This window comes from Athene noctua, chromosome 1, assembly GCF_965140245.1.
Source record: "Athene noctua chromosome 1, bAthNoc1.hap1.1, whole genome shotgun sequence".
Taxonomy (NCBI): Eukaryota; Metazoa; Chordata; class Aves; order Strigiformes; family Strigidae; genus Athene; species Athene noctua.
Genome location: NC_134037.1, coordinates 37,973,270 through 37,999,622, shown reverse-complemented (window position 1 = coordinate 37,999,622; position 26,353 = coordinate 37,973,270). Strand labels below are relative to the sequence as shown.

At 35.3% G+C, this 26,353-nt stretch overlaps 1 protein-coding gene across 5 annotated transcripts in view; it reads left to right on the top strand.

Annotated features, from left to right (window-relative positions):
- The window catches only part of PHIP (PHIP subunit of CUL4-Ring ligase complex), a 117,567-nt gene extending 92,387 nt beyond the window's left edge, over nt 1-25,180 (top strand). For 3 of the 5 annotated variants that reach the window (XM_074895948.1, XM_074895946.1, XM_074895949.1), the window contains 13 exons: nt 3,453-3,564; nt 3,776-3,837; nt 5,318-5,473; nt 7,315-7,435; nt 9,449-9,574; nt 11,044-11,116; nt 11,518-11,568; nt 11,866-12,015; nt 13,657-13,809; nt 15,628-15,791; nt 16,265-16,545; nt 16,893-17,054; nt 18,862-25,180. In XM_074895948.1, the coding sequence (XP_074752049.1) occupies nt 3,453-3,564; nt 3,776-3,837; nt 5,318-5,473; nt 7,315-7,435; nt 9,449-9,574; nt 11,044-11,116; nt 11,518-11,568; nt 11,866-12,015; nt 13,657-13,809; nt 15,628-15,791; nt 16,265-16,545; nt 16,893-17,054; nt 18,862-19,505 (2,255 nt within the window). In that variant the 3' untranslated portion in view covers nt 19,506-25,180. The remainder of the gene's footprint in view (nt 1-3,452; nt 3,565-3,775; nt 3,838-5,317; nt 5,474-7,314; nt 7,436-9,448; nt 9,575-11,043; nt 11,117-11,517; nt 11,569-11,865; nt 12,016-13,656; nt 13,810-15,627; nt 15,792-16,264; nt 16,546-16,892; nt 17,055-18,861) is intronic. The other 2 variants (XM_074895944.1, XM_074895947.1) reach the window with 2 other exon arrangements.
- The last annotated feature ends 1,173 nt before the right edge of the window (nt 25,181-26,353 follow it).

The following is a 26,353-nucleotide window of genomic DNA, read 5'->3' as shown; positions in this document are numbered from 1 at the left end:
ATGTTTACAGAATTACAGACACAATTAAGTCCTTTCCAGTATCTCAGGATGTTCTGTGAAGTGACATGCTCCTGAAAGTGAAATACTGAAAGCTATCTTTTTTTTTTTTTTTTTTTTTAAAGCAGGTCTCAATGTTAAACACATTTTCTGTAAAGTAGCAGTGATTACCAACTGAGTTCCTGCAGTTCTTCCATTCAGGAGCCATGGCTAGCATGTACACAGCTGACTTGCCAGCATTTCTTGCCACTTTAGGCAAAACATTATATAGGAGAATGGAGGATTTTAATGCAAGAACATGATGGTGTATCTGATTGCCTGTGTAGGAACAACTGATACAACATAAGTTTCTGCAAATATACTGTCTCCTTAGTCTGTATTTGCTGTTCTCAAAGTGCTGTCTTCTAAGTTCATTGTAGCAAAGTAATCTGAGAAAGTGGCACAGCTAGATGTTAAAAACTCTTTTTTAAAAATTGTTTCTCAACTAACTTTTCTGCCAGGAAAGATGAATTAATCTCCTGTGCTTTGATGTACATCATCATGTCCTTGCTTAGGATGTGTGCCTTAGCAGTAGATGTATAAATTACGTTATGCAGTATTAGTAAGTTCCATATCATGTCTACTGTCCTGGTTTCAGCTGGGATAGAGTTAATTTTTATTCTTAGTAGGTAGAATAGTGCCGTACTTTGGATTCAGTATGGGATTTGGTATTAAAGAATGTTGATCATACATGACATGTACTTTAAGTTATGTTAAAAATTATTTCAATTTAGAGATATTTTAAGAGATTGGTCAACATCTACTAATATGTCACCAAGCTTTGCTCTTTCCTGATGGTTATGGATCTGTGATCTTGTCCTCCTCTACCCTACTATACATGTTTTCCCACAAGATCACAGCAACAGTAGAAGAATGACTGCCATAGCTTGTATGTGAACAGCCTAGCCAGAAAGTCATGTCAGCCAGATAGAAAACCAGGAGTAGAGGAGGGACTTAGAAATGTTAACCCTTATTGCTCTTAAGGCTGTGAGCGCAGGTAGCATCTCCTTCCTGTGCTGGCAACTGTATTCCTGGAAACTTGCAGTGTGGAAAGAATGAGCTACACAAAAAGTACTGACAGTGCCAGAACCTTTTATCAAGCCTTCAGTGTAAATAATGCAAGTTCCAGGCCAGTAGTGTCTGATACCAGCTTGTAACTCTGATGAGCGTGTGCTAGAATTTATTTTTCAGTTCCTCTTTGGGTGGTAAAATAAGTCTCCTCCTTTGAGACCGTATGGAATGCTAAAGCAGAGATAGCAAAGACACTGCTGTTAAAACTCTTGCAGCTCTTACAGGAACCTTCCGGAGTGCTACCCCACTAGTGTATGCTTATGTACTCAGAACAAATGGTGCACTGTTTTGTTGCAGTGTGGAATACAATATAAACATATCCCTTGAGAGGAGATCATATTTTCTATCAGGATTAGGAAAAATGCCTTAGAACTGGACATGAAACTGTTCCTATTTAACCACATGAATCTGAAATCCCCAAGATTTATGTGATGTGCTCAAATCTTCTGAACTTTCACCATAGCTCTTCATCAACAACCTGGTATTTCTAACCAATAACAGTCCTTGGTGTTCTGGAAGAGTTTTTTGGTGGTGTTTATGTGGTGTGGCTTTGGTTTTTGGGTTTTGTTTGGATTAGGGAAGAATATTCACTTATGATACTTATATTTTTAATTTTTAAATGTGTATTAATGTCTGAATCCTTTCAGAAATAACAAACTTACAAAGTTTGAGATGTGACAGGTTCTTATTTCTATTCAGATTCTATTTATTGCATATCTTTGTCATCTTACAGTTTAACTACAAGATTAATACTTGGGCCAAAAGCTATTGCAGTAGGATTCCTGCAGCTTGAGCTGTATGTCTTAGGCAGGTGTGCACCTGTCTCTTACATAGCAGACACTTATAAGTTCAACATACATTTTACCTTTTCATTCAGCTAACGTTATTTGATGATACAGCATTCTGGAAAATTATGCTAAATCCTTCTTCTAAAAAGAATTTCTGGTCTGCTGTCCACATAGATGAGGTAACACAGAGGATGTGGAAAAATAGTGAGTCAAGAACAATCTCTTGAACCACTACCATGTTTGGGTTTTGGTTTGTGGTTTTTTTTTTTTTATCGTGTTGTTTTCTGCTTTAGCATTCTGTCCATAGGAATACTGTGGCTCCTTAGAAATCAGAAGCAGCTTCTTCAAGTAGTTTTGATGTACTTAATGTTCAGCCCCATGAAGGCACTCAGAGTTGTACCTACACGTGTTTCTTTGTAAAACTCATTGCTAGAGTATGCCATGTGTACTTTAAGAGCTCATCAGAATAATGTATTCTTTTAAAATGAAGCATCGATGCTTATTTACACTTTTGATTTTGCATTCTAGATATTTCTGGTATACTTGGTTCTATTGCATTCTGCATATTTAGGACTATTAATGGAAGCTCTGTAATCGTCCTAGAATTACGTGCAATCCATTAAATCAAAAAAAGTGTGATAAGTGGAACGTTTTCGAGAATATATTTACTTTCTATTATTTCAGACAACTGCAGCAAGCGTTTGAGCAGAGAGTGGATGTATTGAAATAGAACAAACATTGCAGCAGTTAAGAAAGTGTGTATATTCATATCCCATAAAAAACCCCCCCTGCAGTTCTTGAAATCTCACTTAAATTACATTTGTTCTTGTACTGAATGAACTGAATACTTCACTAAAAATTGTTTCTAAATTCTGTGGCATGTGTTACAGAAAATGTTAGAATTTATGATGGTGTGTAATACACATTCTCACATGTAATTTTTTTTAATAACACTTCTGACCTTTTTTCTCAGCTAGGCAAACCATTTCAAGTCATAGTAAATTACTTTATTAACCTTTTGAAGAAGCTTTAATAAATTTTATTCTTTTATCAGTCAGATTGCCTGCATAGTAAAGGAAATGAACCTCCGAGTTACATTTGGGTAGCTGGAAAAGCACTTCAGAAACTAAGGAGGAGGAGTTCATCAGCATGTAAAATATTTCCCAGATGAAAGTGTCAGAGTGCTCAGTTATTTCAAGATAGCATGTAGTGTTTAAATACAAGTAGATTTGAGTCTTAGAAGTTACAGCATTGAAATGTCTTACCTTTTATATTAAATTAAGAAATACATTCATATATATAATATATAGACAAATTTACAAATTATTAATTTTTAATGCCATTTTAACTTTATTTTTTGTTTAAAAGTAACCTTCAGAAAGAATTTAATACTTTTTAAAAAAACTGAATATGACTTTTGTTTGCCTGTTGATGCTACAAGTAAGTGTTCAAAAAGGATTTCTGTAATCAAGATCAAGCCAAAGTATCTAAAAACTGCTTTTCTTGGAAGGACTAAGGTGCCTTGTACTGATGAAATTATTTTGTGTTCTCACCTAGGTGATCGTTTCAGGTCAGTGATAGATGATGCTTGGTGGTTTGGAACAATTGAAAGCCAGGAACCTCTTCAGCCTGATTATCCTGATAGCTTATTTCAGTGCTACAATGTCTGGTTAGCAAATTTATCTTTAATCTTTTATTTTAGTTAGTTATTTCATTTGAAGTACTGATTGAGCAACTTGCTTTTATTAAATTATGATGCATCTTGCTGTACCCGTTTATTAGAATACTCTGTGGTATATAAGTAAGTTATGTTACAAACATTAAATAATTACCTTCTTGAAGCAATATTAGTAGACAATTTAAATGTGGTTATTTTTAAGCTGGGACAATGGTGATACTGAGAAGATGAGCCCGTGGGACATGGAGCTGATACCAAGTAATGGTATGGTACCTTAATAATATGATTTCCTTTAAGAGTGTATTTAACGTAAAAAAAGTTATGTGGTTTTGCCTAAATAATCCTCTTCCTCTTGGGGAGTGGAGGGGAAGGCCCACAAACCAGTTGCATTCAAAGAACATCCTTAAATGAATTATTAAACTAAAAGCAGATCAAGATAAATGAACTGACAAAAAACCATACCACCATACTTAGACAAATGAAATGTATGTTGGAAATAGAAATGTTACAAAAACTTAAAACAGATGATGTACAGTTAAAGTTAACTTTTTATACAGTTAGGGAGGATTAAAGATAAACCTGTGCCCTGTGTCAGCTTTGAGGAAAAAGGCTGCTCTGAGACATGTCAGCATGCCTGCAGATGTTCAGTGCACTGAAGACGCAACAATGTGCCTGTGAGATAGTTTGATAATAGTAGGACTTTCTCCCTGTCTGGCCCAGCACATGTGACAGATAAAACATGCTGCAGAGTGGACAGCACAGCATGGGCACTGTTCACAGCCAAGAATGTAGTATTACTTCTTCCTCCACTTAAGTTTTGTTTGAAGATTTCATAAAAGTCTGATTAAAAAATGAAGTAGAACCGGCATTTTTTCCTTGTGTTCTAAGAAATGTTTGATAATATTATCACTCATAAGTAACCATAAATATGTTTCTATGATTCTCTGATTCTGAGTTGTGAATGTTCATTTCAGCTTTTTATTTCCATTCAACCCTTATTTTAATGGGTACCTCTTCATCATAAGTAAAACACAGAAGTTAGAGTGATAACATGAGTAAAAGAATTAAAATAGGCAGATAACCAAACCTGAATTTGACTTTTTTTGCTGTACCCACAAATACTGACTTCTGTTAGACCTTCCTTTGGGGGGAGAAAAAAAAGTTGAAGAGGAGCGCTTTGCATCACACTCTGAAAATTTGCTGTTACATTATGAATTGTCAAAGTTGGTAGGTCATCAAGAATGCTAGGGTGATGGCACTTAGAAGTTGTTTGGTGAGGAACTGTGGTTTTAGCATTTGACCTCACAAAACTGAAAAGTTGAAACCACTACCTGGAGAGTGTTTTAGCGTGAACATCAGAGTCACCTTAAACTCCATCTGAAAATCTTCGACCATTCATTATCAAAATCATTCTATTATCAAGAATTTTGGGTTAAAAAAAAACCAACCCCAAACCAAAACAACTGTGTTTAACTGTGTTAAAGGAGTGTGTTAGTTGGTTCTAAAATAAATTCTACAATTAGCTGTTTGGAAGAGCATAAATTTTGTTTCGTGGTGGACTTGTAGACCAAACTGTATTGTATGGATTTAAATACTGGATGGATTCAAAATGTCTTTGAGCAAATCAAGAACTGTCATTTGTTTTTGTTAGTAAAATTATGTTATATGTCTTTAAATTACAGGTATATGTATTACACCAGATACAAAGATTTATATTTTATTTAGTTTTCATGTTACATTCTAGCTGTATTTCCAGAAGAACTGGGAACTAGTGTTCCTTTAACAGATGATGAACGTAGAACACTGCTTTACAAACCTCTGGATGGAGAGTGGGGTTCCCGGACCCGAGACGAGGAGTGTGACAGAATTATTGCAGGGATAAACCAACTTATGACTCTAGGTAAACCCTCAATAATACGGGAAATGTTTTTGTTTAGTTTTTCAGACTACACTTATGTATGCAGAAATTACCAAAATTAATGTGATAAAATACAGCTTTTACTTCTTGATTAATAGAACCAAACTTTCTCATTGCACGTTTTTAAATTTTTCCTGTTTTCAACAGTAACTATTGTTTTTTGGGAGAGAATTTGACATGCCTAGGGGGTTGGGTTTTACGTGCTAAAAACACATACTTTATTTTTTACTTTAGGTACCAAAATCTCTTGTTGAGGTTAAAATTGCAAACTTTATGAGTAGAATATTAACTCTATTACAGGCAGATAGGGGGAAATAAAACTTACATGCTTAGAGAATGGATACCTCTGTGGAGATTTCCCATGTATTAGCCTTTCCTGATTCTCCCCCACATTGCCTTAGTTGTGCAGAATGTTGAGGGAAGAGTGATTAATTGATGGAAAGCTCTTGCTATTTGGTTGTAGAGCAATTACTCTTTAGCTCTTCTGGAAAAGTAGTTGTTAAAATGTTTAACACATCGCTGCAACATTTACGTAATCAAAAATGGGGACATCCATCAGTGAAACAGAGGCTGAACCATGAATCTTCTGTATGTTTCGTGATAAGCAAACTGTTAAGTCAGCAGTCTTAGCTTTTGGTGTAACAATGGTGAAATATGTAAGTTGTCACAGATAATCTCTTTTTTGAACTTGATGCAAGGTAAGACACATGTTTCAAAAAAGCCAGAAAACTTAACTCCAGAAATACTTCTGATACCTAAGTGTCCCACATTATGGCTTCTTTGGTGACATACTTCAGAAGAAGCTTCCCTTTGCTTCCAAAATAAAGGAAATATCCATACAGTGTAGTAATCCAAATTACAGAATTACATTAAAAAAAACTTGTGAGGAAAGGAAATTTTAGTTATTTTCACTGTGTCGTCTAAGAGTAATGGCTTTACATTTTGCATTATGGTGTATGGCATACTGCGTAGTTTGGGATTTAACTGTAGCATATGTGGTGCGTGTCAGTATAAAGTAGCAGTTGCTAGAACATTCAGAAGAGTAAGTAAACAGCTTTTAGAAGAAGAGCAGTCTGTTTAGCAACAACATATTTTCTGTTTTTGAGAGACTTTAAAGGGTTTTTTCTGTTTTTGTATACGGTATTTTCACTAGAGGTATAAAATATTAGAATGATGTGTCTAAGCAATTGTGCTTCTAAGCACAGGAGAAGAAAAACAGGTTTGCATAGGTGCACAGACATAAATTGCTTGGCAGTCTTCTAGCATTATGGTGGATTGGTTTTAGAAGGCTTCTTTGCTGTTAGGTAGGGGCAGGAGGTTATGCTTGTATTTTATTTTGAGTGTGGATTTTCCCCATATCTTAATGAGATTGAAATAGTACTGTAACTTTTATTGTAAGATTTTAATGTATTGCTTTGTTTGAAGATAGGAGGGTGGTAATATAAAACCAAATGAAATGAGCCTGTGTTGTAAATAACGATACTGAATTGCATGTCTTCGTATATGTATAATTTATACATTTAAATCTACTTTTCAAATGTGTATATTTTGCGTGCGCTTGCCATGTGGTTCTTCGTGCACAACAGAATGGGCAGACACTGCAGTGATTGTACTGACAGCGTACACCCCAAGCAAGCACTTTTATATGTAGAATAACACAAATTGTTTGCAATAACTAGAGTAGTTATTGTTATTTTTGGGAAAGTGCTGTGCATTTCAAACATGAAGAAATAGCATATGTTGTGGGAGGTGAATCTTGGAACTGCTTGAGGGACTTTTGTGGTATATAATTGATTTTTTTTTTTTCTTTTTGTTCTGTTTAGATATTGCTTCTGCATTTGTGGCACCTGTGGATCTTCAGGCTTACCCAATGTATTGCACTGTTGTGGCATACCCCACAGACCTCAGTACCATTAAACAAAGACTGGAAAGCAGATTTTACAGGTTAGATCCAAGTCTTAGTTCCTACTGTGAAATACTGCCAACCATGTATTTCGTAGTTCTTTGTCTTATAATACCCAACTAGGAGGTGGGTAAAGGTGTGTGCTTTCTGTTTCTCCCATCTTCTATCTTTGGTCTAGGTTTCAGTTTTAAAACTCACAAAACTTTATTAAAAAGGATTGAACGTGTCTTCTCCAAATCGTATTTTAGAATTACGTAACTTTCAGATTTCTGCTTATGCAAATGACTTGTTCCGTGTGAGATTCAAATTGCAGGACCAGAGACTAGATCAGTAAAATGACTTTTAGTCAAAAGGATTAAGTTTCCACTTTATAATTTTTTTAAAAATCTCTTTTTAGTAATAGAAACCTTAGAAATATGTCATGGTTTTGTCCTAGTGTGCTTTAGCAAAAAGAAGTCCTGCATTATCACTTTAAAAAACTACACAGAAAATAGTTTCTTAAAATATTGTCCTTGAAATTCTAAGTTGTTGGACAGCAACAAAAATCAGTTTTAACTTTTTGACACTTCTTTGACATTATCCTAAACTGTGGTTGCAATTGCTGTATTTTTTTGCAGTAAATACTATCTGTGTAGGGTTATGGTCCTTCAAATGACTTCTGTTTCCTTTGGTTCTTGGGATATTTTTGGTTTGAAAATCAGTGTCCCTGTAATGCTTGTTTTGATTAAACATGGACAGCATTTTGTTTTGGTCCAAATTTCAAAAATAATTTGTAGTACTTTGTGTGCTACCTGAAGATTGAATTCTAAATTAAAATTTCTTTTTTGTTTTCAAAAAATTCCCAGATTTTATGCATTGTAATGTGATAATGCATATTTATTGTGTGATACAAAGTAATCCAACTTTCACTTCTCTAGTGTACTGCTTTGCACTCAGATGTGGCAAGGACTTTTTGCTGGATTTTGTTTCTCTTGTCAAAAGACTAAGCAGTTAGTTTTGGTAATCAGCATACCTTCTTCAGTAAATCTGGGGGGCTTTTTTAGCTTGTAGTATTGCCATGGCCTGGTTAGGTAATATGCAACCACCTTGGGTTGTGCTTTCCAGTGAAATTTTTTTCTTCACCTTCTGTAGCAGGGATTGTTGTGATCACTTGTGATTTTGGTAGCTTTTTGTGAGGCTTACCTTAAAACATAGTTTTTCTCTTCTGAACCAGGAGACTTAGCATGCCTGTAGGTTTCTCAAAAATGCAAAGCAAAACAAAAAATATCACCTTCTCAGTCACTGCTGGCATTGCATAGAACTGAATTCTGGACCCATAAATGTGATTAAATTGCATCTAAACACGCTACACTAAATATGCTAAATGAACCCCTGCTTCACTCCACAAAACACTTGTGTAGCATTCATCATGTTTTGCCAGTATGAAAATAGAAGATTGTGTATATTTACAACTTCTGTGCTGTCAGACTTTTTATTTGAAATAGTATGTATTTTCTTTTTTTTTCCTTCTATCTTTTTTTATATTTGGATCTAATTTTTTCAGGTTTTGCTTTTGTGCATCATTTTTTATAATGTGTCTATTCTGTAGTTAGGTCATTAAATCAGAGCTATGTGAGGAAATGTCAGAAAAAATTATACTTTTAATCATTTTTATTACTATTTTGTTAATTCTCGGCTGTGACTTAAGGGGTGATACAGGGTGGGTTATGTATGTCATCAAGGAATAATAAAAGCTGAAGTATCACAGCTGAATTTTCCCAAGGATCCTCACATGTATATTCTCAAAGCTATTTGTATAAATCGCCACAGGACATAACATGAGAGCAGGAAGCCTGAGGAAGCTGCCTTCTGCTGGTCACATAGGGTAACATCTTGAAGCGTGTGTGTTTTCTGATTTTAATGTAAAAATACGATTAATGGTATAATACTTTGGAAGGAGGTTTGTAAGGCTTTTTCTCCTGTTTCATATATATTGCTAGACATGAAGTATGTCTCTTTTTTTTTTTTTTTTTTTTTCCCCCTATCCCCCTCTCCCTCCCTTCTGTCCCATACAGGCGCCTTTCTTCATTAATGTGGGAAGTCCGGTACATAGAACATAATACTCGCACATTTAATGAACCTGGAAGTCCTATTGTCAAATCTGCCAAATTTGTCACAGATCTCCTGTTACACTTCATAAAGTGAGTTGCTTAGTAGGTCTGTTGTTATTCCCATCTCTTACCAAGGTATTTAGCCTTTTCAGATCTGAATTTTAAAGTGAAATAGTTCTGCATCTTGAATAACCCAGTTGTTTGCTGTTGAGGCAGAAAAGAATAAAGCTTATCTTGACAGAGTACGTAAGTTGGCAAAACAGAACAAAGTCTTACAATGCATTGACTGGCGTGGCATTTTATTTCAAGAGACTTTCAGCTAATTGATAAAAATCTAGGACTTTGATTCCATGCATAAATCTCTGATATCTTCAGAGCCTGTGATTTCTGATTTTGACTGGAGAGTAAAAAATACTGAACTGCTTCAGATGTTAAAAATTTTTGTGACATACACCTTTAGGAACAGATACGTATCTAAAGGGCTTCTCTGTTACTAATTTTTTTCTTTAACAACTTTATCCTTAATGGTTTTCTCTAATTAAGCAGCTCAGGGTTTTTCAAAGCATATGTTTTTAATTGACTTAACTAAATTAGTGCAACACATGGATATTCTTATTTAAGAATGGCCTATAGCTTGTCTGTTAATATATTCATTTAACTGAACCAGCAATGTATATAAAGCCCAGACTTTTTTTTTTTTTTTAGGGTTCTAATTTTAGGGTAGAAGGCCTCAATCATGGAAGGCAAACCCTGTGGTTCTAATGAGAGTGAAATATCTAGATGCATCTGAGAATCTAAGGCTTAGTCTTTAAGTTACTGAAGTCTTTTAAAAACCAGAAAAGGCGGGGGTGGGGGTGGGGGTGGGGGGTGTGTGTGCTTGGTTGACTTTTTTTCACCCTGTTCCCCAGCTCTTTTAGTGATAATCACAGTAGCCTGTAGGAGTATGGATTACAATTCCAGTGTAGAGTTGCTGAGCGTTTACTCCTTTTTTTCTGGTGGTTTGTATTGCTACATAGTAGAACACCTTTGGGCTTTCTTTTGTGTAGAAGTTTGCTATGTTATACAAGAATTGAAAAGGTGTTTGTTTTGCTAATTTAATTATGCAGGTTTATACAATAAGAGTTAGTCCTTACACAAATATAGCATTTCAAATGTCTTACACGGTGGGTGCTAATATATCACATTGCACTTTTGTACGCTAAATCCGCTGTAGTGGTTCTTACAAAGCTAGACAGGCCCCAAAGCCGTTTATGTACTATGGTATTAGATTCTTCTAATGCTAATAAATTCATAGTAAAGGATGACAATTTTAAATTTTAAAACATTGACAGTGTTCAGTAGTCTATATTTTACAGAGTGTGGATAATATTTTATACCTTCTTGAGCAGAAGAGTAGCTTTTCTTATCACTGCAGTCCTCTTAGTATTCATATAGCACTAAACACTTTATTGTTTCATTTGGGAATGGCTTCATAAACATTTTCCTTATCCTAGGCAGAATTCAGTTGATTCCATAGGTGAAGATGGAAAATAAATGTTAGTATATATTGCTTTTTACAGAGACCAGAGTTGCTATGACATAATTCCATTATACAATGCCATGAAGAAGAAGGTGTTGTCTGACTCCGATGAGGTAAGTGGTTATGCCTTAGATGTTAGCATTGATAGACTGGAGAAACGGGACCACTGTTTTCTCTCCTACTCAACACGAAAGTACTGTTTTCAATCACTGTAAGGGAGTGGGATATACTTCTGTAAATTAAATGTTTCTTTTTGTCAGCTGGGAAACTGGGTAGAAATCCAGCCTCCTTTCCTCGTTTAGTGCAGAGAGTCTTAACAGTCTACTGGAGAATTTAGATGGTGCTTAGACTTCTGAGAGGTTCTCAAAACTGACAGTCAAATGAAATGTTTCCCAGAGGGACAGGGATAGAACTGTAAGGAGTCAATTTACAAATTAAGTATAAAAGGACTCATCTACTCATATATGCTTATATTTTTTTAACCTTTTTATGCGACTCATTATCTTGCTCAAAGGAAGAAGAGAAAGACACAAATGTGCCAGGAACTTCCACTAGAAAAAGAAAGGTAAATTAAAAAAAAAAAAAAAAAATGTTTTATAGTGTTACAAATAATTACAAATGCATTTGTAAACCAAGAAATGTAAAATAGAAAATGTTTTTTTTACCATGTGATGTCAGCTTTTGGGAAGTTTTGAACTTTAAGTGATGTGTTCTGCTGAGCTGTTCAGTGTAAAAGCATTTCTGTCTCTGCTGCTGCATGTTATGAATTCATTAATTAGAATCCTGCAGGGTACTTCTTCCATTAGATTTTGTAAAAACACCTAGTTTATTTAATATGTACCAGCCAATAATGTCATTTCAGGATCATCAGCCAAAGCGGCGGCTGCGTAATAGAGCTCAGTCATATGACATTCAGTCATGGAAGAAGCAATGCCAGGAGCTGCTGAATCTCATTTTTCAGTGCGAAGACTCTGAACCGTTTCGACAACCAGTGGATCTCCTTGAATACCCAGTGAGTATTTTAGAACAGGAAGGCTGCTTATCATCCAGTTGTTAGGTTTGGGGTTCTTTTTGACTGTGACCGTTTCTCCAACTCTCTTAATTGAAAATTCAGGCAGCTCAATTGACAGAATTTTTTTTTCAGCGCTTGTTTCTCATCTGATAATAATGTTTATTGTCTTCTAAAAGCAATTTCAAAAGAAACTGTACTTCTCTGCTCTCTTAAATACTTAAGTTGTAAAATGTTTTATATTCAGGGACACCTATGTTGTTAAGTAAGCTACAGCTTTTGCAGTTAAGATGCATCTTCTCAAGTGAAAAATGGTCATATATGAAGTGCATGTGTTTGGTTGTTGCATGTGACAGATGTTGTCACGAATCATTTTTTGTTTTCATCTTAGAAGTATAAAAACTAAAAGTCCTTTTCATATGGTCATCTGGGCTTGATGCAGAAAAAGTACCCACTGAAGAACTGTAGTGAACCATTAACTATAGTAACAATGACTTTCCCAAATTTTGCTTTCTGTTTGGGTGATTACAGTGGAGTTCTGATAGCCATGAGCAGCCATTTGTAACTACAGAATATTTTAACACAAAAGTCTTGTTGCCTTGGACCTCTTTTAGCCTTTTAGGCTAGTCTTACTTTAAGTAACAAAGGTTTTTGCATGCTTTCCTTCTAGCATATCTTGTTTTTCTTTAAAAATATCACTCTAAGGTGATTAACTTGGGGGGAATTAATCATCCCAATCAGAGAAAAGAAATGCTTCTCTTTCAGAAGTCACTAGTAGATCTGTCTTGACACTTCTGCAGCCATTGAACACCTAATTTTTGAAGTAACATAAACGTTATGTGTGGTCAACTGCAAGTGGCCCTTTGTGTTTGAGATCCTCAAATGAGCTGATAGAGAGCACCTTGCTAGGTTTGGGCATGAAATGCTCTCCTACTTGGTGTCACAAACCTGTTTAATGTTCAGAAGCACTCATACAGGTTCTGTTTGCTCTGGTGGATTAAGTCAACTTTTTCGTTAATTTTGGTATTTAAGCTTTTTGTCGTAATGGATATTCTTCTGTTTCTTCCATAGCCTAGGGAAAAAGTTCTGTGGTTGGCTTGAGTCGGGTCCTATTTAAGCCTGTGGGGTTTTCATTATTTTAATACTACTTTCCTAAATTGTCAGATCTCCATTTGGGAAACTGCTTAGGTTTCAGCAGGGATGTGCTAAGCCTCTGATCAGGTTCAAATATTCAAACTTCGTTAAAGCTAATAGGTAGGTAAAAACAGTATTAGTACCAAGTTTGAGCTGTTAAGCCACCCAGAAAGCTTACAGTCACACTTTCGTGTTATGGTTATCTTTATGACAGTGTGTCAGTAATACAACCCTTAGGACACAAAATTTTGAGCACTGTATTTCAGTAAATCTGTTTACAAAATGAATTAAGTCTTGTATCAATTAACTTCTAACCTTGATCCTGTCAAGTATGTCTGTGAAGTTACATTGTGTGAGTAGAAAGGAGCAAAATGTCTTTAGCAGTCTTTAATACCTATTAAAAGAGGACATTTGGTTTAAACAGGTTTATCAAATGCACCCTCATGAAAATGATGCATTAAGACTTGGAAAAAATAATTTATAATATATTGCGTTGCTATTTCTGAACAGGACTATAGAGATATTATTGACACTCCTATGGATTTTGCTACTGTTAGAGAAACACTGGAAGCTGGTAACTATGAGTCACCGATGGAATTATGTAAAGATGTGAGACTTATTTTCAGCAATTCCAAGGCTTATACACCAAGTAAAAGATCAAGGGTAAATCTTTTTTTGTTGTTGTTTGAAAGAGTACTTAAAACTGAAAAATACAAGACAGAAAAACAGAGAGACAATGTAATTGATTACTTCAAAAACAAGTTGAATTATTTCGGATCTTCAAACATGAGTATTTCTGAGAAGGTGGCATAGCTTTGTATTTTAAAGGAAAGGAATGTATGCTGTTTAAATGCCTGAAGTTCTGATGTTCTGCAGGTGTGTTTCAAAAGTAAATATTTGAAAGTAGATCTGAAGAGAGAGCCACACTGAAGGGAAGATCTGTAGAAACATGAAATATTCTCTCAAATTGACTTGTAGGTGCAGTATCTGTTCGTCGTGAAAACTGTAAATGTATATGTAGGCATGTTCAAGCCTTCTGCATAGCTTTTCTTCTACTAATATGCATTAGGTGTTGGACTAGAATTACTAGCTTTTACGTTTGGCTGTTATAAATAGCAAATTAATCATCAGGACTTATTATCTTAAAATGCAGGGACAAATTCCTTACTAGGTGATGAGCAGGAAGGACTGATTGGTGATTGATCTCTCTTCAGTCAGTAATAGACAATCCTGCTCACTTGTCTCTTGTCATTCAGTTGCACCAAAGGGTAGGGCTTTTGGGGCAGGTCTGAATCTTTTTGTGTTTTTTGTTTATCTTCTTGATCTCAAACCAAGATACAAAAAGGCTTGACATGCATGGTTCCACATATTCTTCTGACATTTTCATATTTTTTCATGTTTCTTCCAAACAGACTGGTACAGTAGTAAACTTGTAGTTCTTTTTTATTTTACTCAGACGTGGAAGGTTTTGATGTCAAGAATTTTAATATTCCAGAACCTGTGTACTTTCAGTACATATGTGTGCAGCACATAGTTGTTGAATGGTGATGCATTCAGTTATATTTTTAGCATCTTTACATCACTGACTCTTACTTGAAGAGTAAACTGAAACCTGACAGCTTTTTTTTTCCTTGGCGCATTAGACATACATGTTTATATATTTTTTTTTTTTACATATTTTCTTATGAAATTTCTTTGGATGTCTCCAGTAATGCATGCAGAATCTGTCACACTGTTTAGTCTGGCCCTCAGATAGTTCATCTGGTGTGTCATTAGGTAGGCAACTGTTTAATATTGTCTTTGTGTTTCATATTCTAAGAAGGTGCTAGGTCCCCTCTTAAAGTACCTAGACAGTTCACGTCTATGGTTTTTGTTTCCAGAATTAATAGCAACTGTGCTCAAATAATTGGTTGTCATCTACACCTAGTTTGACTGGGTCTTTCTGTAAATCATCTGAGTCTAGAAAATAAACAAGCAAACAAAACAGATAGGAAGAAAAATGTGCATCTACATAATTCTAGTACATCTGTTGTACCTGTTGCAACCAACTCATTGTAGTATCAATTAATCCATAAGAGGAATACACTGATGTTCAACCATAGAACATGAGGATACAACTTAATACAGAAGGAAATTAGTTTTTTTGACCCTAGGTATGATACAGTAAAATTCCATTAAGGATTTCTTTGTGGTTTGTGCTGAAGCTAGAAAGGGATGCATTCTGGAAAGGTAGTTGCAAAGGTGTTTTTTCTAATTTCTCCTCTTCTGTGTGATCTTCAGTTGTAATACACTTTTCAAAAACATGAAAATAGTTAAAGCAGACTTATGTTGATTAGTGTAAATTATTTGAGACAGACTGTAAATTTGCTTAAAACATTTTCATATTAATCCGTTTAACTTTCTAGCTATTGTTCAATGATAAGCAAAATGATGCTTTGGAAAACTATACAACTTGCTTGTTTACTGGCTTTTCTTTTTTAGATCTACAGCATGAGTTTGCGCCTTTCTGCTTTCTTTGAAGAACACATAAGTTCTATTTTATCGGATTATAAATCTGCCCTGCGCTTTCATAAAAGAAATACAATAAAGAAACGAAGGAAAAAAAGAAGTAGAAGTAGCTCAGTTTCCAGTAGTGTTGCATCCAGGTACATTAATTCCTTTACAGTATTCGTTACATGCTCCGCAAATATGACATACCTAAAAGTAGAACTTAGTGTGGTTTTTTTCTTAATAATTCCTTTACTATTCCCTATATTGCAGAATGATAGCTTTGACATGCAAGTCCCTATGATGTGGAAGAGTTTTAAACTTTACTTAGAGCTATCCTAGTGTAAGTGCTTAAAATTCAAATAACTGCTAAACATGTACAGTAAAACAGCATCGTTAGGATAGTGATGGCATCATGCTTCGTCATATAACTATAGCATCTCTTGTAAAGATTCACTTTTCAGAGGCTCACAACTACATGAATTTCCACAGTAAATGTCATATTTTTAACATACCTCATACAGAGATGATTGTTTTACTCCCACAATCTCAGACACTAGCATTTAATTTTATTTATTCCTGTAAAATAAAAAAGTGGCCATCCAGGAGACAATTGTTACTCTTTTTGCAGCCCTGAAAGGAAGAGGAGATTAATAAAACCTCAGCTGAAGGCAGAAACTTCTGCCACATCTTCATCTTCTGCACCTGCACGGTCAACAGCACTGAGACATGCCCCACCTCAGATGAATGGAAAAGCGTCTGAAGCCTCTTCCCTTGTGCGGACTAGAAGCAATAGGGGGATAACAGATGTGACTGTTACAGAGCAACCATCTACTTCTTCAGCAGCAAAGCCTTTAACAATAAAGCCTTTAATTACAAAGCCTAATACTACTGCAGGGTCAGGAAAGTCAGGCAAGTTCTTTTTTTGATTTTTTTTTTTTTTTTTTTAATATATAAAAGCTGTGAATGTTTTTAGACATAAAACTTGCTTTTTTGGAAATCTAATGTATTTTTCTCAGATAAGAGTTCTTCTGTTTTCAAGCTGCTGGGCCTTTGAGGTTCTCAGAGGAAAACTGAACAAGTTAGGCTATGTTGTTTTTATCCAGGAAGCTTTCTCATTTCTAGATCACTAATTCAAATTGTTTGTAGTAGATCATGACTTCCTTTTAGCCAGATAAGATTGAATATAAACTGCATGATGTAATTAACTACTTGGTATAAACTACTTGATTAATACTTTTTTCTTTTTGTCCTTCTAGTACTGGAGAATTCAACCAAACATTCCAAGAACCAGAATATTTTATCAATCCCTAGTCAATCTGATTACAGTCATAACACTAGGAATAACTCCACGAGAGAAAATCCCGAGAAAGAGAAGCAAATCAAACGCAAAGTGAAATCTTCCACAGTTAATCAACAGGGTATGGAGTTTCTTTGGAACTTTTGCCCCTCAGTTACTGATGTTGTGGCTATAGCGTTGTACTGAAGTTGTGATAATCTGAGGGTGGGGAAATTAGTATGCATTATGAATTAGCAGAATAGGGAAGTCTGATGGAAAAACTGACTCACAGTTAGTTTCCTTTTGATAAATTAGCACTGTTTTTACTATTGTTTAACACCATTTCTGTGGTTTGTTAACTGTTGTCTAGCCAATTTTGGTATGTTAACACATCTGTACCTTCATTTAAATTATTACAAGAGTCATGTTATGAGTTCTCAGATTCCAAAGCAGACTTCTGTAGGGTCACACTTCAAACCTTGTTTTACCTACTAAAACGTATGTGGGTTCTATTTGGGTCAGTAACGCTGTCATGACATTCTCTGCAAGCACAAAGATCAGAGCATGCGAGCAGCAACTTCATTCTTTCTTTTTTTTTGCCCCAACAGAATAGAACTATGCAGTGTTTACTGCTCCTGTTTAGTATATTTGTATGGATTGATCTGACCTAGTTTTATGTAATCTTCTGACTGAACTTGCTTGGTCTTTTGATGTCTGGATACCTTAAAGCTTCTGTGGAGACCAAAGACTAACCCTAGTCATAAAAGCTTTCTTGCTTACGAAGAAGCTTTGAACTGTTACAAAGCTCCTGTGAAGCAGCTAGACCCACTAAGCCTCTTTTCTCTGAAGATTGAGAAATGATGAACTCCAGTTCAGGCCCCACCTAATTAATCTGGTTACTTCTTGTAGTCCTCCTCTCCCTGAGGGATTATCTGTTGGTTCTTACTCTTCCATGCTTCTGAAAAAGCAGCTTGTGGTCTGCTAAGTTAAATATCCATTTCTTGCAAGCTTTCTCACACAGGCCTCAGCTGTTGCCACGTTGCATGGCTGAATATGCACACATTATACAACGGGATGTTTGGTCATGTCAGAGGTATCTTAATGTTGAGGTGACCATGTGTCTTCTGCAAGTTTGCTCACGTGACAGTGGAGGCCTGTGCTTTTAGTGAAAGATGAGGCACATTTGAACACAGCAGTAGCTGTGCGTGGATGTTCCTCAAAGGACTAAATGAACAATCATGCTGGCTACAAGTCTGTTCCTAGTTAGGCAAGGGCTGTGGTATCAGAACACCTCCGTAAGAGGTCCTGTGATGTGCCCCACTGAGGAAGTGGAGTACCACTCACCTAAGAGAGACTCATAGCCCATAAAAGTCTCCAAGCAAATACTTTCTGTCATGTATCTATAAATATGAGAAATCTGTGCAAACTGCATAATTTTTGTTGTTGTTGTTAGTCTCCCATGTTTTACCCTCTTTCTTGCTGGTTGAAGTAACCCTGGTCTCATGAACTAGCTATAAAGGATGCTACCTCTGGCTGAAAAAGTTCCATTCTTTCAGAGATGACCTGCTGTGAAGCATTCCCAATCCTTGTAGCAGTGCTTCTTGAGCAGCTTTTTGCTGTTGCAGATACCAAGGAGGAGGTTTTGTCCACTGCTGTTGTATCAACCAAGAAAAACACTTGAGCCGTTCCCTTTTTTTTCCTTTCTTCTTTTCTTTCTTTTCTTTTTGCTTTTCTCTTTTTTTTCTTTTTCTTTCTTTTTTCTTCAAGCTACCCAATTAGAAGTTAGTTCTCATTGCATACTGGCATGAAACCCTTTGAGCTCTACTTTGGGTTTCTTAGATTTTGACAGATTGACAATTACTGTGAATCCATTCAGATATTTTAGTAAGAGTTTTATTAAGGTAGTGTGAAAATGAATGTAAACGCAAAGTACTCTCATTTCTTTACAGCAGACTGCAAGAATAATGCGTTGGCATCAGGAAGCATTCAGGTAAATGGCCATGGAGGACAGCCTTCGAAACCTCCAGTTAAAAGAGGTCCCGGACGGAAGCCGAAGGTGGAGACTAATAACAGTAGCTGTGAAGTGGTGCACAAGAAAAGAGGCAGAAAACCAAAAAAGCTACAAATTGTTGAACAGCAAAAGGTTGCAGAGCAGAATACAATCCAGACCACAAGGGATATACCAGAAGAAGCCTCTGCTTCTACTGCATGCAATTCTCTTTCTGAAAATAATATGAAGGAAGACTTGTTACATAAAAAAGGCCGTGGGGGTAGAAAGCCAAAAAGGAAGATAAAGACCCATCAGCCAGGCTCGGACCTCTTAGTTCCTGCAAATGTTAAAATGCAAACCAGAAGCAGGAGGAAAAAGATAGATGAGCCTATGGAGGAGGGGTCTGAAGAGCTTAAAGATTCTGAACCTCACATGAGAACTAGAAACCAGGGTAGGAGGACAGCCTTTTACAATGAAGATGACTCTGAGGAAGAGCAAAGGCAGCTATTATTTGAAGACACCTCCTTAACTTTTGGAACATCTAGCAGAGGCAGAGTCCGAAAGTTGACTGAAAAAGCAAAAGCTAATTTAATTGGTTGGTAATTTTTACCAAGGGTTTTACTTCAGAATGCTATGAAGCAGGTACAGTTAAGGAACAGCAGAACAGACTTCTGCTTCCCTGCTGCTATTATGGGTTAGAAGAATATGTTCTGATTTGGGGAGAAAAATTTAGCAAAAAATAAACTGAAAGAACATTCTTTGAAATAAATATATATTTTAAACTTTTGCTATTTATTGCCCTCCAAATAGGTTATGCATTTCAACATTCATTTTGTCCACAGTTGACAATAATTGAAGCAATTTCTGACTGACGTACAGAGTTGAGAACTACTCTGCTCGAGTAGTGCGTAGTATATCTACACAATTAAAAAAAGGTGATGGAACTTTTAATGCCACAAACTGAAAACAGAAGTCTATTTTTGACCAAGCAAGGTACACTTTGATTGTAAAGTCACGTCGCCTAGTAAGGCAGATTTTGGCAAAAAGTGGCAGTAAATTCACTTACATTTCTATTAAATACAAAAATACCAAACTTTGCTAATCTGGTAATGCTTAATTTCAGTTGTGATGGAATGTTCAACTGCAAAAGAAGCCTAGCACAGGCTGTTGGTTTATCCGAGTTCTGCCAAACATAGCAAAAATGTAATCACAGATATTTATATATATCCACATTGGAAAAAGTTTGACTAATGTCTAATTTTTCAGACCTTGATTCTTGTATCAATCACTAAATCTCTGTTTATTGTGCCAAAGACTGAGAATCAGTGCAGTGGAAAGCCTTTTTTTCTTTTTGAGTGTCAGTACAGCATACCATTTGCAGTGATAAAAGCTGTGTATTGTTTTAAATAGTAAGTTGTTAACATTGTTCTGAAATGTATCCTTTTTGGTACTTTTGGTAGAGACTAATGCACTGGTGGGGTCCTTTGACAGAGATGTTTTAGACAAAATGTATAATTGGTTAAAGGATTCAAGGAAATTACAGGACAGGTATGGAATTATGTTTACTTTCTGATCCAGATTGATTGTTGTTTCTACAACTTTAGACATGCTTAAGAGGCTAAAATGACCTACAAAGAAGAGTGTGTGTGTATATATTAATATATACATAAACACATACATATAAAATATTACCCAGGTATAAATTTTTTTCAGGATTTTTTAGATAGCACTAGAATTGAAAATAAATTTTAAAATGTCATACTTTATAGTTTAATTTTAAGGGGAAGATTGGTTATTTTCAATTATTAAGGTTAAAAGGCCAAATCACTTTTTATGCAATCATGTTTTATACAGTGGTCTCATTGCACATTGTGTTTTTCTGCACTTTTTATGGTATATCACGCTGACATAAGTCAATATACACCCTAAAGAAAAATTCCATTTAATGATTGTGCCTTGTATTCTATTATTTCTTGCATCCTTAGTAAAATTAAGTTGTCTATTGTAAATGATAACTATATGACTTAGGGGAATGTATTGTTATATGTACTGCTCTGGAAAAGAAAAGCAGTTATTTATTTGTTTATGGTACATTTAGTTATTTTATACCTTTACAAACAAACTTTAATACCATTTTCTATCACTTAAAAAAGTATTGTCCAGTTTTAAGGAAAAAAAATTACAGAAGTAGTCATATTTTCTGAGATCTGGTATGGTACAAAAATGTAACCAAAATTTTCTGGTTATACATTATTTTGCAAGTTCAGGTAGTGTGGAAGACTTGTTTTTTTGTGTGTGTGTGTGTGACCCTAATTTAGTTGAAAAAATAAACCCGAAATGAAACCTCAATTCTGTACACCCTTACTTAATAATAATTTTTTTTCCAAACATTATCTGCAATATCTGGAAGGGAGGGCATACAGAATTAAGACCTTAAATTTGCACAGATTCTGTATATGTATTTGAAGCCTGATTCCTCACTCGTTATTTTCTGTTACAGAAAAAAAAAAGTAAATGTTGGAACAAAGAACATTAGTATCTGGCACCAAGAGGAACAGACATATGGTACTGTGGATAGCAAGTTAGTATCCACTGTACCTAGTTTTATGTAGTTCATTATGCATTTTGCTACAAAAAATGGCTAAAATGTTTTCCAGATCCTCTTTGAATTGTTACGGATATGAATTTGGGGAGCAGGGATTAATTTGCATTTCATTTGTTGGTATATTTATTTTTTTCTAACAAGTATTTCTTTATCATTCAATTAAAATGGAATCTAAACATTTGGTAAGATAACAAGCTATGGTTGTACAGTTGCAATACAGCTTCACAATTCAAAGCTAATTGATTCTACTTGTTTATTTTGTCAAATCTCACTGATGAAGGCAATCATTTGAAAATGTGTAATTTCCTGATGTTATCTGCATTGTAATATATGAAATAGATTATATCTAAAATTCAATTTCTGTATTTACTCCATTTGTAATAATGTTTTATATGGCATGTTTATGTATATATTTATATATGGAAAATACCTTGTATGTAAGTTTCGGAGACTGAAATAATATGCGTTCCCTTAACAGTAGGTAGAAAATTGTACTACTTAATTTTATGAGAATAGAAGGCCTTACCTGCAGACCATGGGTACTGCTTCCCACACAGTAATATCGGTGACTTTAACCACTAAATTTTTAATTCGTATTAGACACATTAATGTTTTTCCTTTTTAAAATAAATTGTGGGTAATTTGGATCAAATTTTTTTATAGAAGCAACACTATAAAGAATTATTAGAAATCAATACCAGATTTATTTTAAGGTTATATTTTTATAATTTAATTTCACTAGGCTGCAGGCTTCATTTATGAGACTTTAGTCACCATCAGACTGCATTTTTATTGGGGAAAAATGTATTATTTGAGGTTGTTTTGACATACTGTATCAGCGCAGAACAAGAGCTTCTGATTACAAAGTCTTTTAAGTTTTTTAATGTGAGCAATAAGCTATTGGTCAGTGCTCTGAAATAATTTAAGAACTATAGTTATATGCATGTTTTATGATGTCATGTCAAGTACCTAACAACTGGTTCAGAAAATGGGAGTATCAGAATCTCATGTGCTTGTTTCACATTTGCATTGTAAATAACATAGGTTCATAGTCATATACACGCAAACAGTTTTACAGACCTGGCAGCAATTAATGCAGTTTTATTCATCAAATTCATTTATATTTGACATGGAAATGAGGATACTGTTCTGGTATTTTACTCTTTACTGGGAAACGTTAAAATTGGTATTTACTGCTGAGTGGTATCTTAATAACAGTGTGTTCTCTGACTACCAGTGAGGAAATAACTTCTGTTTCTGTGATACCAGTGTGCTCTAAATGTTTAACAGAAATCACTGTACCTGTGCCTACATACTTAACAACTCTTTAGCCATTTTGTTTCTGTTGTTTGTGTGTTCTCTGGGAACTGAACTTAAATTTTACCACTATAGTGTTCATTATTGTCAATATTGAACTAGAGCTCTTTGTCATTCGACAATAACCAGTGGTACAACTTTACAGAAAAATGTCTTCCTTCAGTGATTAGACTGCTGTGATATAGATTTACATATGTTTATTTGTACAGTGTCCAGTTTGTACATGTGATCAGTTTGTTGGTAGACTTGTAAGATTGAGTTGGTTGAGTTAAATATTACTATGGCTTAATATTTGTAAAACTATTAATTGATAAAGGACCCTGATGCAGCACGTAGGATATATTAATAGCTATAAAAAAATAAATTGTAGTGTAGAGACTACTTATTCACTGTATTGCTGTACAAATATTTTTAAGTACCAATTTTCATTCTGTGCCAGAGGCTTTTGTCTTACCAAAAAAGACTACACACAACATAAAAAAATAGTCTGTCCATTCAGTAACTTCAAGCTTGTTACAATTGTTACACCACATTGTTAAATCTTTTGCTCACATTTGTTGGATCAAGGACTACAAGTAAATGCTTTAGCGTGTAATTTGAATTTAGGCACATGTTAAATGGTTGACTGATTCTATAAAAGCAATAGGCTTAACTGGATGGGACCCTTTCACCCTGTACTTACATAGTAGATAGGAGGTTAGAGGTTTTTAAGCTCACTTTTCATCAACATTTGCATTTAATTTGAAGCATGCGAATCTTGCTGAGGTAATTTTAACATAGTGCTAGTCAATCAAGATACAGCCATGCCACAATAATTACACTGTGGTCTGAGTCCTTACCTTACTCTAAAATGGTATATTTTGTGCACAGTAGTTTTTCAGGGGGGTTGGGTTTTTTTTTTGAGAGAGAGTTGATTGTTTAACAGGAATTTAGATACAACTCTGCCAGTGCTGTGATACCGAAGGTAGAGGGCTTTAAAACCTCACCTAGCAACGGCAAAAGCTTATTTTCTGTTTACTACCTAATGAAGACAAATTAACTGTAAAATTACTCTATCTTTTATCCCTGAAGTTCTTGTAACAGGTTGGTTTCCAAGGGGACCTAGATATTCAACTGATAAAAGGGCTGTTAGTTTTCTGCTGTAAATTATTGTATATACATGCTTGTCCTTATGCAGAGGAAAGTGTATTAAATTTCATAAAATTGACCAAGGCTTGACTGTATTTCCAGTAGCAAATCTGGTATTGACAGCTTATGTAGTTTTTTGATTTTGAATTGGGAATATACCTTGTACACTTTCTACTATGTTTGGAGGAATAACAGGTAGCGTTTGAACTAGAGCTGACCTCTAGGTGCTCTTGCATTTGTGTGAATTTTAATGTGGGAATTCGCCATGTCATTTTTACAGTGTATTAGAGAAGGAAACATGCCTGGAAAACTAGATGAAAAGACATCTTAAACTGTTGGGTTTTTTTCTTCCCCCCAAGGTTATAACAGCCTCAAGGCACTCTAGAAAGAAACCTTATATGCTGCAATAAAATAAGGGTGAATAAATTTAGCTTTTAGGAGGTAGGTAGTGAGACAAGTAGTCATTTGGATCCTTTTTAATGCAGATAAATACATCAGGAAATTCACTTCAAATCATACAAACAATACATTGTAGGGGAGGGAAGGTAGTACTATACTATGAATTTGTACCCTGAAAGAACAAAGAATGAGGTCATACAAATTAGGAGTAGGAAGAAATACGAGTACCTATCATATACACATGCCTGTGTATTTTGTGCTTACAACCACGTGTGTTGGGTTTGCTAATGCATTGAGACCGTACAGAAGTTACATTTTTGGACCATACTAAAACTGCAGAAGTGTGGCAGACAACTGGATAATGATCTTGTGTGAATTAAATTCTGTCATAATGTTTAAATATGTATAGAATGGAGCTCAACTTCAAGGAAATGACCTAGAAAGGGTAATTTTGAAACTGACACATTTTCAGATTAAAAATTACACTTATTTTGTACAGAATTATGTAAAACACAAATCTGTTGTATGTAATGAGTAACAGTTTTGAAAACTATAATTCTTTAGCTTTATCAAGGTTTTTTTTTCTTCCAGAAATATGGATTATGTTATAACCTGAAGTATCTCACCAGGATAACAGTGCCCTTTCTTTTTGTACATATGGATTGGAAATTTCTTTACTGTTATGTGGACACTTTCTATGTTAGTTTTGATGCATAATACTTTGAATCCTTTTATACAAACTAGAATGTATGTGTAAGAATTACTGTCACTGCAATGTAGTAACTACAAACTTATTTTTAAATAAATAGAAAACATGTTTTTCTAAGCTGTCCAACAGTGTTTGTTTCTATCTAGTGATTTACTGTGTTAACAGGACAGTTGTTTATGTGTTCTTCAAAAGAGCCCTAAGTCAGCTTGTTTTGATTCCTCATGGTGGAATATGGTACAGTGGCATATATAGGATGGTGTAGCATATTATGTGGGAACAGACAAAATTACAACCAAAGCATACTCTGACAGCGATCGAAGTTTGCTATTTTGTAGGGTTTTTCACTAAAACCTGCAGTTCTGGAGGCAATATAAAGGCACTGGCATCTGGCACTGAAGACACCGTATTGCCAGTCAGCTCCTTGCATGTGTAGCAGGGTGCCCCTCATCCTCCAGGGAGCCATCCTTGTTCAGGTGACAGCTGTTTGTACCAGAGCTACATCCAGTCTGTGTGGAAATCTGCTCCCCAACAACTCTAGGAGAACCTAAAACCAACTAAGCAGAGAGAAATCCTCCACCTCCCTCCATGTAGAGTACTGGTCTCCAGTCTAGTTGCCTGGAATGGGCGATGCACAGAAAAGTCAATATAGGATGTGTTTTGTGGGTTTGTTTATATCTACATGTTTCTGCTCAATAGATGCAAGACAAAAGAAAGGTATTTGGTATTTCAACTACTGCACCATGGGGAATCTTCAATTTCACGCGTTGTTTTATCAGATGATCTTTTCCTCCTTATGTACCTTACTTTAAATCACAAGGAAGCGATGGAAGAAACCCTCTCACCTCACAGATGCAGGTACGTGTTGCTGCTGAGCAACAGGGTTGGGGAACAGTCATAGCAGAATGAGCTGAGTTCCCTGTAGCTTTTCCAGACATGTCCATCATGGAGTCTGGCAAAAGCAAGACTTGTTTTAGTATATGAGAAAAAAAATCTCTGCTGTCTCAAGTATCTGCATGAGTTGTAGTAGTTGGCATGTACTGCTTGGAGATAAATAATTTTAGAATGCTGAAAATGCAACACACTTCCTTCTGTGTTTCTGTTAAGTACTGGAGGTGGTAATTCTGTTGTATATGCATCTTCAGTATTACAGTAATAGTGGTGTGTTCTTCCAAAAACAAGCCACCCCATGTCCAAGCTTTTAGTTTTGTTATGGTGAATAGTCCTACGCAGTTCGTGATTTTTTTTTTATTTGTTTTGAAAAGATCTTCTGTGTAACTTTGTACAGAATCCTTA